At 33.3% G+C, this 15,435-nt stretch overlaps 1 protein-coding gene across 2 annotated transcripts in view; it reads left to right on the forward strand.

The window, feature by feature from the left end:
• Window positions 1–13,908: 13,908 nt before the first annotated feature.
• Window positions 13,909–15,435, forward strand: part of LOC149773170 (matrilin-1-like) — a 160,772-nt gene continuing 159,245 nt past the window's right edge. For both annotated transcript variants that reach the window (XM_089946733.1, XM_089946731.1), the window contains exon 1: window positions 13,909–14,495. In XM_089946733.1, the coding sequence (XP_089802859.1) occupies window positions 14,168–14,495 (328 nt within the window). In that variant the 5' untranslated portion in view covers window positions 13,909–14,167. The remainder of the gene's footprint in view (window positions 14,496–15,435) is intronic.

The raw sequence follows: 15,435 nt of genomic DNA on the forward strand, positions 1-15,435 counted from the left end.
AAAGACAATTCTTACTGTGTTGACGAATATAGACAATTCTTGCTGTGTTGATGATTAGAAACCATTCCTAATGTGTTGATGATTAAAGACAATTCTTACTGTGCTGATGATGAAAGACCATGCTTACTGTGTTGATGATTAAAGACAATTCTTACTGTGTTGATAATGAAAGACAATTCTTACTGTGTTGATGATTAAAGGCAATTCTTACTGTGTTGATGATTAAAGGCAATTCTTATCGTGTTGAAGATTAAAGGCAATTCTTACTGTGTTGATGATTAAAGACAGTTCTTACTGTGTTAATAATAAAAAGCAATTCTTACTGTGTTGATGATTAAAGACAGTTCTTTCTGTGTTCATGAATATAGACAATTCTTGCTGTGTTGATGATGAAAGACAATTCTTAATGTGTTGATGAATATAGACAATTATTACTGTGTTGATGACTAAAGACGATTCTTACTATGTTGATGATTAAAGACAATTCTTACTGTGGTGATGACGAAAGACAATTCTTACTGTTTTGATGACTAAAGACAAATCTTACTGTGTTGATGATTACAGACAATTCTTACTGTGTTAATGATTAAAGCTAATTACTGTGTTGATGATTAACGACAATTCTTACTATCTTAATGATGAAAGACAATTCTTACTGTGTTGACAATTGAAGAAAATTCTTGCTGTGTTAGTCATTAAAGACGACTCTTTCTGTGCTGATGGTTAAAGACAGATCTTACTGTCTTGGTGAATATAGACAATTCTTACTGTGTTGATGATTAAAGAAAATTCTTGCTGTGTTGATGATTGAAGACAATTCTTCCTGTGTTGATGACGAAAGACATTTCTTACTGTTTTGATGACGAAAGACAATTATGTGTTGATGATTAAAGCCAATAAATGTGTTGATGATTAAAGACGGTAATTACTGTTTTGATGATTAAAGACAATTCTTACTGTGTTGATGATAAAGAAAATTCATACTTTCTTGATGATTAAAGACCATTCTTACTGTGTTAATGATTAAAGACAATTCTTACTGTGTTGAGATTTGAAGACAATTCTTACTGTGTTAATGATTAAAGACCGTTCTTACTGTGTTGATGATTAGAGACAATTCTTATTTTGTTGATGATTAAAGACACTTCTTACTGTGTCGATGATTAAAGGCAATTCTTACTGTGTTGATGATGAAATACAATTCTTACTGTGTTGATGACTAAGAACAATTCTTACTGTCTTGATTATGATTGAAGACACTTCTTACTGTTTTGATGAATATAGACAATTATTACTGTGTTGATGATTAAAGACAATTGTTACTGTGTTGATGATTAAAGACAATTCTTACTGTGTTGATGACGAAAGACAATTCTTACTGTTTTGATGACTAAAGACAATTCTTACTGTGTTGATGATTACAGACAATTCTTACTGTGTTAATGATTAAAGCTAATTACTGTGTTGATGATTAAAGACAATTCTTACTATCTTAATGATGATGTTCTAGGGTTTAACGCCATTTTTCAGCACAAGATAGGCTATACATGGCGGCATCATAATGATGAAAGACAATTCTTACTGGCTTGATGATTAAAGACAATTCTTAATGTGTTAATATTTTTAGACAATTCTTACTGTGTTGATGATTAGAGACAATTCTTACTGAGTTGATGATTAAAGACAGTTCTTGTTGTATCAATGATTAAAGGCAATTCTTACTGTGTTGATGACTAAAAACAATTCTTACTGTGTTGATGATTAAAGACAATTCTTACTGTGTTGATGATTAAAGACAATTCTTACTGTTTTGATGTCTTAAGACAATTCTTACTGTCTTGATAACTAAACATAATTCTTACTATGTTTATGTTTAAAGACAATTCTTGCCGTGTTGATGACTAAAGACAGTATTCTTATTGTGATGATGATTAAAGACAATTTTTACTGTGTTGATGATTAAAGACAGTTATTTCTATGTTGATGAATATAGACAATTCTTACTGTGTTGATGATTGAAGGCAGTATTCTAACTGTGATGATGATTAAAGACAATTCTTGCTGTGCTGACGATTAAAGTATTCTTTCTGTGATGATGATTAAAGATAATTCTTACAGTGTTGATGATAAAAGACAGTTCCGACTGTGTTGATGAATATATACAATTCTTGCTGTGTTGAAGGGCAAAGACATTTCTGTGTTGATGAATAGAGACAATTCTTTCTGTGTCGATGATGAAAGAGAATTATTATTGTGTTGATAATTGAAGACAGTATTCTTACTATGATGATGATTAAGGACAATTCTTACTGTGTCGATTAAAGACAGTTCTTACTGTGTTGATGAATAAAGACAATTCTTACTGTGTTGATGATTAAAGACAATTCTTACTCTGTTGACGATTAAAGACAATTCTTACTGTTTTGATGACTTAAGACAATTCTTACTGTGTTTACGATTAAGGGCAGTTACTGTGTTGGTGATTAAAGACAATTCTTACTATTGTATTGATGAAAGACAATTCTTACTGTGTTGATGATTAAACATTTCTTACTCTATTGATGATAAAGAGAATTCATGCTTTCTTGATGATTAAAGACCATTCTTACTGTGTTCATCATTGTAGACAATTCTTACTGTGTTGATGATTGAAGATAATTCTTACTGTGTCGATGATTAAAGGCAATTCCCACTGTCTTGATGATCAATGACAATTCTCACTGTGTTGTTGATTAAAGACAATTCTTATCGTGTTGATGATTAAAGAGAATATTATTACTGTGTTGATCATTAAAGGCAGTTCTTCCTGTGCTAATGATTCAAGACAATTCTTAATGTGTTGATGGTTAAAGACAATTCTTACTGTGTTGATTCAAGACAATTCTTACTCTGTCGATGATTAAAAGAGAACATTCGTAATGTGTCGATGGTTAAAGACCATATTCTTACTGTGCTGATGATTAACTAAAATTCTTACTGTGTTGATGATGAAAGACAATTTTTACTGTGTTGATGATCAAAGAAAATTCTTACTGTTTTGATGACTAATACAATTCTTACTGTGTTGATGATGAAAGACAATTCTTACTGTGTTGATGATTAAAGACAGTTCTTACTGTGTTGATGAATATAGACAATTCTTACTGTGTTGATGATTACAGACAATTCTAGCTGTGTTAATGATTAAAGACAATTCTTATTGTGTTGATGATTAAAGACGATTCTCACTGTGTTGATAATTGAAGATAATTCTTACTGTGTTGATAACTGAAGACAATTCTTGCTGTGTTAATCATTAAAGACAATTTTTACTGTGCTGATGGTTAAGGACAGTTCTTACTGTGTCGATGAATATAGACAATTCTTAGTGAGTTGATGATTAAAGACAATTCTTACTGTGATGATGATTAAATACAATTCTTACTGTGTTGATGATTGAAGACACTTCTTCCTGTGGTGATGAATAGAGAAAATTCTTACTGTGTTGATGATGAAAAACAGTTCTTTCTGTGTTGATGAATATAGACAATGTTTACTGTGTTGATGATTACAGACAATTCTAGCTGTGTTTTTGATTGAAGACAATTCTTACTGTGTTGTTAATTGAAGACAATTCTTACTGTGTTAATGATTAAAAACAATTCTTACTGTGCTGATGCTTAAAGACAATTCTTAATGTGTTGATGAAGAAGGACAATTCTTACTGTGTAGATGACTAAAGATAATTTTTAGTCATCAAAACAGTAAGAATTTTCTTTCATCAATACAGTAAGAACTGATGATTAAAGACAATTCTTACTGTCTTGATGATTAAGAAAATTCTTCCTGTGCTGATGATCAAGTCCAATTCTTGTTGTGTTGATGATGAAAGATCATGCTTACTGTGTTGATGATTAAAGGCAGTTCTTATTGTATTCATGATGAAAGCCACTTCTTACTGTGTTGTTGATGAAAGACATTTCTTACTGTGTTGATCACTAAAGATAATTCTTGCTGTGTTGATGATTGAAGACAGTTCTTACTGTGTTCATGATTAAAGACAATTCTTACTGTGCTGATGATTAAAGATGATTCTTAATGTCTTGATGATTAATACAATTCTTCCTGTGCTGATGATTAAATCCAATTCTTGTTGTGTTGATCATGAAAGATCATTCTTACTGTGTTGATGATTGAAAACAATTCTTACTGTCTTGATGATGAAAGACACATCTTACTGAGTTGATGATGAAAGACAATTCTTACTGTGTTGATAACTAAAGATAAGTCTTACTTCTTGATGTTTCAAGACAATTCCTACTGTGTTGATGATTGAAGACAGTATTCTTACTGTGATGATCATTAAAGACAATTCTTACTGTGATGATGATAAAAGACAATTCTTACTGTGTTGATGACTGAAGACACTTCTTACTCTGTTGATGAATAGAGACACTTCTTACTGTGTTGATGATGAAAGACAATTGTTACTGTGTTGATGATGAAAGACAATTCTTAATGTGTTGATGATTAAAGACGGTTCATACTGTGTTTATGTTTATAGACAATTCTTACTGTGTTGATGATGAAAGACAATTCTTTCTGTGTTGATGTTTGAAGACAGTATTCTTACTGTGATGATGATTAAAGACAATTCTTGCTTTGTTGGTGATTGAAGCCAGTATTCTTCCTGTGATGGTGATTAAAGACAATGCTTACAGTGTTGATGATAAAAGACAGTTCCTACTGTGTTGATGAATATAAACAATTCTTGATGTGTTGAAGGTTAAAGACAATTCTTACCGTGTTGATGAATAGAGACAATTCTTACTGTGTTGATGATTAAAGACAATTCTTACTGTGTTGATGATGAAAGACAATTCTTACTGTGTTGATGATTCAAGACAGATCTTAATGTGTCGATGGTTGATGACATTTCTTACTGTGTTGATGATTGAAGACAGTTCTTACTGTGTTGATGATTAAAGACAATTCTTACTCTGTTGATGATTAAAGACAATTCTTAATGTGTCGATGGTTGATGACATTTCTTACTGTGTTGATGAATGAAGACAGTTCTTACTGTGTTGATGATTAAAGACAATTCTTACTGTGTCGATGATGAAAGACAATATTCTTGCTGTGTTGATGGTTCAAGAGAATTCTTAATGTGTCGATGATTAAAGACAGTTCTTACTGTGTTGATGAATATAGACAAAGCTTACTGTGTTAATGGTTAATGACACTTCTTACTGTGTTGATGATTAAAGACAATTCTTAATGTGTCGATGGTTGATGACAGTTCTTACTGTGTTGATGAATGAAGACAGTTCTTACTGTGTTGATGATTAAAGACAATTCTTACTCTGTTGATGATTAAAGACAATTCTTAATGTGTCGATGGTTAAAGACATTTCTTACTGTGTTGATTAAAGACAGTTCATTCTGTGTTGATGATTAAAGACAATTCTTACTGTGTTAATGATTCAAGACAATTCTCACTGTGTCGATGATGAAAGACAATATTCTTGCTGTGTTGATGGTTCAAGAGAATTCTTAATGTGTCGATGATTAAAGACAGTTCTTACTGTGTTGATGAATACAGACAAAGCTTACTGTGTTAATGGTTAATGACACTTCTTACTGTGTTGGTGATGAAAGACAATTCTTACTGTTTTGATGACTAAAGACAATTCTTACTGTGTTGATGATTACAGACAATTCTTACTCTGTTGATGATTAAAGACAATTCTTACTGTGTTGATGATTCAAGACAATTCTCACTGTGTCGATGATGAAAGACAATATTCTTACTGTGTTGATGATTCAAGTCAATTCTTAATGTGTCGATGATGAAGGACACTTCTTACTGTGTTGATGTTTAATGGAAATTTTTACTGTGTTGATGATTAAAGACAATTCTTAATGTGTCGATGGTTGATGACAGTTCTTTCTGTGCTGATTAAAGACAGTCCGTGCTGTGTTGATGATTAAAGACAATTCTTACTGTGTTGATGATTCAAGACAATTGTCACTGTGTCGATGATGAAAGACAATATTCTTACTGTGTTGATGATTCAAGTCAATTCTTAATGTGTCGATGATGAAGGACACTTCTTACTGTGTTGATGTTTAATGGAAATTTTTACTGTGTTGATGATTAAAGACAATTCTTAATGTGTCGATGGTTGATGACAGTTCTTACTGTGTTGATGAATGAAGACAGTTCTTACTGTGTTGATGATTAAAGACAATTCTTACTCTGTTGATGAATAAAGACAATTCTTAATGTGTCGATGGTTGATGACAGTTCTTACTGTGTTGATTAAAGACAGTTCATGCTGTGTTGATGATTAAAGACAATTCTTACTGTGTCGATGATGAAAGACAATATTCTTGCTGTGTTGATGGTTCAAGACAATTCTTAATGTGTCGATGATGAAAGACAGTTCTTACTGTGTTGATGAATACTGACAATTCTTATTGTGTTGATGATGAAAGACAATTCTTACTGTTTTGATGATTAAAGACAACTCTTACTGTGTTGATGAATAAAGACAGTTCTTACTGTGTTGATGAATAGTGTCGATTCCTACTGTGTTGATGGTTAATGACACTTCTTGCTGTGTTAATGAATGGTGACAATTCTTACTGTGTTGGAGATGAAAGACAATTCTTGCTGTATTGATGATTAAAGACAGTTCTTACTGTATTGATGAATAGTGACAATTCTTACTGTGTTGATGATTAAATACAATTCTTACTGTGTAGATGATTAAAGACAATTCTTACTGTGTTGATGATTAAGGACAATTCTTACTGTGCTGATGTTTGAAGACAATTCTTAATGTGTTGATGATGAAAGACAATTCTTACTGTGTAGATGATTAAAGATAATTCTTACTGTGTTGATGATTAAAGACATTTCTAGCTCTGTTGATGATTAAAGACAATTCTCAATGTGTCGATGGTTAAAGACCATATTTTTACTGTGTTGATGATTACATACAATTCTTACTGTGTTGATCATGAAAGACAATTCTTACTGTGTTGATGATTAAGGACAATATTCTTACTGTTTTTATGATTAAAGACAGCTCTTACTGTGTTGATGATTCAAGAGAATTCTTAATGTGTATATGGTTAAAGACAGTTCTTACTGTGTTGATGATTAATGACAGTAATTACTCTCTTGATGTTTAAAGACACTTCTTACTATGTTGATGATTATAGACAGTTCTTACTGTGTTGATTATTAATTACAATTCTTACTGTGTTGTTGAATATAGACAATTCTTACTGTGTTGATTATTACAGACAATTCATACTGTGTTGATGACGAAAGACAATTGTTACTGTGTTGATGAATATAGACAGTTCTTACGGTGTTGATGAATATAGACAATTCTTATTGTGTTAATGATTACAGTCAATTCTTACTGTGTTGATGACGAAAGACAATTCTTACTGTGTTGATGATTAAATTCAATTCTTACTGTGTTGATGACGAAAGACAATTGTTACTGTTTTGATGATTAAAGACAGTTCTTACTGTGTTGATGATTACAGACAATTCTTACTGTGTTGATGACGAAAGACAATTCTTACTGTGTTGATGAGTAAAGACAATTCTTACTGTGTTGATGAATAGTGACAATTCTTACTGTGTTGATGACGATAGAAAATTCTTACTGTTTTGATGAATAAAGACAATTCTTACTGTGTTGATGAATATAGACAATTCTAACTGCGGTGATGATTACGGATAATTCTTACTGTGTTGATGACGAAAGACAATTCTTATTGTTTTGATGACTAAAGACAATTCTTACTGTGTTGATTAAAGACAATTCTTACTGTGTTGATGATTAAAGTACTTACTGTGTTGATGATTAAAGACAATTCTTATTGTGTTGATGATAAAGCAATTACTATGTTGATGACTAAAGACAATTCTTACAATGTTAATGATGAAAGACAATTCTTACTGTGTTGATGATAAAGACAATTCATACTTTCTTGATGATTAATGACCATTTTTGCTGTGTTGATGATTAAATACAATTCTTACTGTGTTGATAATTGAAGACAATTCTTACTTTGTTGATGATTAAAGACAATTCTTACTGCGTTGATGATTAAAGACAATTCTTACTGTGTTGATTTAAGAGAATTCTTACTGTGTTGATGATTAAAGACAATTCTTACTGTGTTGATGATTAAAAACAATTCTTACTGTGTTGATGATTTTTGTAAGTTGAATGTTTATTACAAGCTCATTACGTCTGAAGATTTAGGGTTCATAACGTCTGTGAGAAAAAATAAATAAAGTAGTGCATGAAGAGTGTAAAATTGAAAAACGTTGAAATCAGGATCTGTTAATTCCCACAATAATTGCACATAAACCAATCAGCTTAATGCATATTGAAAGATATCCAGAATTCCACCCGATTTTCAGATACTGATAGATCACTATCCATTGTATTCCGTTTGCTCTTCCACGTGATTTGAGAATTATAATTACACTAGAAAGGGCAAGTAAAGTGATAGAAGGTACAAACAAAGGTATGAATTTTAGAATATCTGTCTCCAGTACAATCCGATTACCTTTTATAGTCCTGGTAAAAAGCAACAATAACGAAAAGCAACTCTTACACAGATTACGTTTTAAGGCCCAATAAATGTACCTTAGGGGACTGCATAATATGACACGTATGCTGCTGCAAATTGTGGAAAGACAAAGTTTGGACCAGAATTGATTCCAGCAAAATATAAAAACATTTAAGGGTTTTGTTTGTTATTATTTGTCCAACACTTGTGTACGATAAGACTTGCAGCAAAAAGTGGCTGTCATGACACAGGCACTTGATTTATGAAGAAACCAATGATGACACGCTCCCAATTAACAATGTGTCATCATTGTCTTCCCCATTAATCAAGTGCCTGTGGTCATGCGTATTCTTAAGATTTATGCATTATATCGGAACCAAATGTGCTTGAAGTTCGTTTCTGCGTTCAAGGCTACCTGGGAGTGGTTTATTTATGTCTTAATTTATTTCAAAATACTGAGTTCGGTTCAATTTCATGCTGCACGACCAACTCGCTTGCAATGAGAAAACTGATAAATTTAAGCTCTCTGGCTATGTGTTACACAATAACCAGTGTACTTTGAGACGATATAGTCACGTCACAACACAAAAGTTTTGCAAGGAAACTGTCCACATTAGGGGAGTAATCTTCAGCTGTAGAGGGAGGTGAAATATAAAATTGCGTTCTCTTGTCGCTATCCATATTATGTGATAGAATTGTTGAATATATTGGATGTTCCAGTATTTATTCTAAATTGTACAGATAGTCAGACTTGGATAATATAACGTCATGTTATTAGATACACAATAGTCTGTTTTCAAATAAAAAAAATATTATTACTGAACAGACGAAATGAGTTGATTTAAATGTGGCATATATTAACGGATTATAAAGTGTTCAAGATTTTATACTTCTGTAAGATTATTCTTGTGGGATATAGATTCATGTATGAACCTGTTTATTGTTATAATCTTGTACTGTAGCTCCGATGAAATGATTTAATATGTAACGAGCAACTTGAGGTGCGCGCATGCCTAACGTACAACCTTGCATTTGTACGCAACCGCGTCTCGTTTATTGCAGGGCTGTAGTCACTATATTGTCTGATTTTGGATTATAGGTTTGGCTGTGTGAATTTGGAGATTAGGTGAGACTGGATCTGAGTTTTGAGGTCTGATTTTGGATGTTAGGGGTAATAACTTGGATGCAGCATAGTAGCACTGTAGGGTTTTATATAATATGTGTGCCGCAGTGGGTGGTGACATTGGCTCAGGGCCGAGTGGTCTAAAGCGCTCTCCGTAATGGATCACTGCCATCTGACCTCTGTCTGCATGGGTTTGAGCCTTGGATCCGGCCAATGTGAGTATGTGAGAAAGCTTGCAAGTAGCTTCTCGAGAGTCGGTGGTTCTTTCTGGGGATTTCCCGGGTTCTTCCTCCACCATTAATACTGGCCGCCATATATAGCATATCGTGTGCTGAAAAATGGCGTTAAACCTTACAATAACAACAACAACAACATTGGTTCCGATGAAGATAATGGTTTTCTCGTGGTGAGGAACCAAAGCTTGGGGATCAACTGGTCTGCAGCAAACAATGAGTGCTCTTTGGGATCATTCGGCACCCTGGGAGGAACGGGCCATTATCTTCGCTCAGAGCAGTGGGACTGAAGATACTCTGCGGATCTCAATTGGATGCTACAATTTACATGTTCTATTTTTTTAATTTATCAGTTTCACTATTTGAGTGAAAATTTTACATGAATCCAATATCACCATTTTAGCGAAAACAAAAATAATTTTATATACATCCTCCTTGTAGATGAAATAGTACTGGTATTGGTACACAATATGTGTGTGTGTGTGTGTGTGTGTGTGTGTGTGTGTGTGTGTTTTAAAATTAGGTCTACTGATGAAATGGAACGCAGGGATATAATATGCAAACCAGTCTGATATTGTGCAAACATAAATGACAATATACAAAGTTAAAGAATCAGAAATACACTATGGAATAATTACCCGCGAATGTGGAAAACATTCAAAAGAGGCTCAATGTTTAGTCATGTAAAGAAACATTTCTGCACAAATTTTATAGATGTATAATAATAAATTGTAACACATAAATGGTCTTTATACGAAAATACTAAATTATATAAGAATTACATTTAAATCGTATTTAACTCCTCCAGCAGCCGGAAGGAGAATTTAAAATACGACTTTTTAAATAGTACAACAAGTTGTGAATGTGATTAAAACAGGTAGAATATTGAGAATTGCAAATATTTCTAAATTGGTATTAAAGAGGAAAGTAAAAGTACGATTTCTACTATAATATCACGACATCAGCATAACGTAGAAACACGAGAGGAAACTAAAAGTACGTTTTCTGCTTTGATATCACGAAATCTGCATAATGTAGAGAGAAAAAAAAACACAATCTGAATAAAATGAATTTGAATCATTTATAAGGACAGTGTTATTCACAGCAACATAATGTTAGCCATAAGAAATTGTAAGAATTATTACATATTTTCATGATATTGATCAGTTTATAAACGGGCGACAAAGTGAATACGATACAAGTCATAACGATGACAAATTCATGGAAAATAGTAAACGCTTTAGCTTCTCCGAAGACTTAAGCAGAGAACCAACATTTACCAGTAAAAATATTTATCCATATCAGTACCAGAATTTTTTTAAAAGGTTTATTTAAACTAAACTGCTACCTGTAAGGGTGTTTTAGTGGTTATCGTTATCTAGGAAATTATTGTGACAGGTCAGTGTTTCCGTATTTCTTTTCCTTCTTTCCCTATATGTCTGTCTGTCTCTGCTTCTCTGTCTCTGTCTTTCTGTCTCTTTCTGCCTCTCTCTCTCTCTCTCTCTCTCTCTCTCTCTCTCTCTCTCTCTCTCTCTTATAGCGTCTTCGGGACATCAGCCTCTTATTTACGGACTGTACTCTCCTTTTACAGTGCAGTCAGGCGTGGATCTATTTCGTTTTTCCTTCAAATAAAATTATGTTTCTGTGCCTTATATCGTCTTTCGAAATTCAACAGAACTAGCTATGGTCATTTCACACTTAATACATACTCACTATTTTATTATTGTAAATATATGTCTTGTTAGCGGCTATTGCATTCCAATGGATCATGACATAATTATACCTCTTTTGATAAACAAGCACACCCCGCTGTAGCTAAAAATTTACCAACTGAACTATTAACGCTAAACTATTGATTCTCAGTTGGAAAGAATCCACAACTTAATTACGCACGAATTAATGGACTTCACTCATTGTCCTAACTACGTTACTTTGCTAATTAGTGATTCATAGACATACATTTTCAGACATAGAAAATATCAGTTCTCAGTATACATCATACAAAGTATGGAATCTGTATCATACAAGTCGTTTAGGACAGATGGCATACGTATTCACACAATTTGTGTCAGAAGAAATACATAAAATCTTATGCTATCTGATTTTTTCCATACAAAACAGCTGAATCTGAACTCATTCATATAACGAAATATTGTATGGCATTCTTGCAGTTCATCAATAAAATAACATGCACGATTATTTCTCATATTCGCTAGCCAATGTTCCAATATGTTAACTTATATACACCTTGGAGGATCGAGAGGACATTTTAGTGCTTTGTCCTAGTGACAACTATTGGAGTTCATGAGTTGCCTCCCTTCGTATGTAATGCCAACTAACCAATAGCGTGTAATAGCCGTGCATTGTACATCGGCCGAATATGGTGGAGGCAAATGACTTCAAAAGGATACTTTTCGTGCGTGGCTTGCCAATGAAATTCACAGACCTGACGCACAGACATATCTGCTCGATCCACCACGGTGAAGTTAGGGTAAACATAATGGAACCTTGGCTAGCGAAGATTGATTATTTTCGAACTTAAGGAAAAATTGAAGTATTAATTTAAAATTTATAAATTCAACGATAATTACAAATTCACATAAATGAACACAATGTATGTATGCACGTTTATCATCAGAAAATGTAATCTCTTTTCTGCATAAGAGTCTCTACAAGTTTCAGGCAACCTGTCTTTTATGACAATTTGTTTAATAAGAAAATTACTCAATTTTATTCGGAGTCCCCTCAGACTTTTCCCCTCGGCAGAAAACTTGGTCTGCCTAATTTCGCGAGGGGCTTACTTTAAAAGCCTGCATTCGGTTTGAGAACACACACACACACACACACACACACACACACACACACACACATATATATATATATATATATATATATATATATATATATATATATATATATATATATATATATATATATATATATATATATATATATATATATATATATATATATATATATATATATATATATATATATATATACATATACACACATACCCTTAACGTACCCAGTAAGATTATTTCTTTACGATCTAAAAATCTATATCTCTCCCATGGAAGTTAGAATAATCCTGTCCAGTCCGTTTTCATTAATAACTATTCTGGAAAATATCATTTCGTGACATCTGTTTCAAATGAACCATATATTCATATAATTCTCCCTGATTTATCTCAGCTGTTGACATGTTACCGCTTTGACCTCATATTAAAACTTCGTTCTTGTCTGGCTCTAACCACATTCCAACCGAGTCCTAATTACAATTCAATGTATGCACCTAACATAACAGATTAATTATCAAAAGGTGCCAAGCTATAACGAGCCTAGCCAATAAAAATCTATCTCAATGGTTACGTGTCGCGCTGACCTCAACAAATGTAACACGAAACTTTGAAAATGTTTGCAACATTGCACAACCAATAGATACTTTTGAATCAAACCTAAACGTATAAGGACTAAAAAAAGAGGATTATCTATCTGTAAAAGATGTCATGAAACATTGTTAAATAAAACATCTTAGTAATCTACTACTGCCTCAGATATGATACATTAATCTGCATGATATATTCGATGAATCCAGAGCTGCATTTTAAAATTGTATAAACTGCACCAGGACATTATATTTATGTAGCAAACTTACTAATTAAAATTAGAACTAACGGCAGATTATAATATTGATTTAATGATTTCATCTGGAAAATAAAACAAATCGCAAAATGTATCTCAAGTGAGTTTGGATTTAGTGTAAAATATAGCATTCAGCAGGAAAGGTGTTTTTAAATAGTGTTTTCGGCCAACAGTTTCAAATAAATTCCATACTTATGCATATTCAAAGCAATCACATAGGGGTCCCAGGACGTACGCATTCTATACTACTTGTAGTCTTATTAATCGCTCATTCTTATTATAATTATCTGACAGTAAAGTAAAAGAATGTGAGCGACATCAGATTTGAACACGCCATTTTCGTCTTTTGTATATAAGGGCGGGATATAATACTTCAACCCCACCAATAATGCAGTCTCAAAGCTGCTCAGATAAGACTACTTAAAAGAAATTACCAAAGAGGAAGTAGTTAATAAGCGGGATCTAAAGGATCTCAAGAAAGAACAACAGCGTGTATTGTGTAGGGGTAAATGGATGGTCTGTTAATCTTAGAGTATTTCTCCATCTGGCGAGGAGTGTATAGTACATCCTTTAGAAAATGAACACATTTCTTCTTGTCGGACTATTCTTCTGTGTGTTTATTGTGATCAACGTATCAGGTAGGAGTTGTTCAAACATATGTGAGTGGTTATCTTGGGAAGAATCCACCTGCAGTTCTACATGTGGTGGGGGTACAGTTTACAGATCAAGAGAATTGTGCTGTCCATCACCAGTAGAAATAAATTCATGCTTAGCTTATTGTCAGAAAAGTTATTCTGGCTTCCATGAACTTGGAAATTGCAATGAAATTTGTGACAATGGTGGCAGTTATTACAGTGGATCATGTCATTGTCTCCCGGAATACGACGGGCGCTGCTGTTCGGAACGTAAGTATTTAGCAAGTTCAATAATTATAGAGCTAAATTACATTGACTGAGGAGGTGAAATAAATCGTACAGATTTATTAGTAGTGTACGGGGACGATATAGCGACAATGGAAAATACATTACAGACCCACCCACCCCACCCGGACGATATAGCGACAAGACTTTTCAGATCACCCTGGGACGATATAGCAACAAGGGGAATTAAACATGGGGAATATTGGGACTGTATAGCGACATGGGAAAGTGAGATTGTTGTATAGGGATAATAGGAATGGAACAGGTGAGGTGACGTCACGGTACTGAATATTGGTAACAATATAGCAAGGAGCTGACCTGAATACGTGCCACTCATGCGAGAGACAAATACAGGAGAGATATAGACATATATAACACATACAACACATAAACATAGATTGATACTGTAGGACAAATGAGAACATATAAGGTAAACACCCTGGGAACGTATAGGGACAAGGGGAATTTAACATGGGGAAATTTAACTTGGGTGGGACTATAGCGGGACAAGGAAATTTAACATAGTTGGGACTGTATAGGGACAAGGGGAATCGAACATAGGGAATGTATAGCGACAATGGATTGGGACTGACTAGGTACAAGGGGAATTGTATGTGACTATCTAGGGACAAAGGGACCTTGAACATGGATGGGCCTGTCTATGGACAATGGGGGAAATTGTAGTATTTTTCCAATCCCTAGTGTATCTATAGGGGAGTATCTCCGAGAGTGATTTCACTTATCCTCTCGGTTTAACTTCCCCTAGTTTGTTTTTCCTGTGACCTTGCTAGGGTCTCCTACATCCCATGTTTGTTATATGTTTGTGTTATGGGTTATGTATGCTATATAGTGTTTTTGTTGGGATAGCTTGTTGGATCAAATTCTTGTAGTGTATAAGTTTTCCTATTATATTCCGTGTTTATAT

This window comes from Sinohyriopsis cumingii, unplaced genomic scaffold (assembly GCF_028554795.1).
Source record: "Sinohyriopsis cumingii isolate HCF-2022 unplaced genomic scaffold, ASM2855479v2 utg000873l, whole genome shotgun sequence".
NCBI classification, from domain to species: Eukaryota; Metazoa; Mollusca; class Bivalvia; order Unionida; family Unionidae; genus Sinohyriopsis; species Sinohyriopsis cumingii.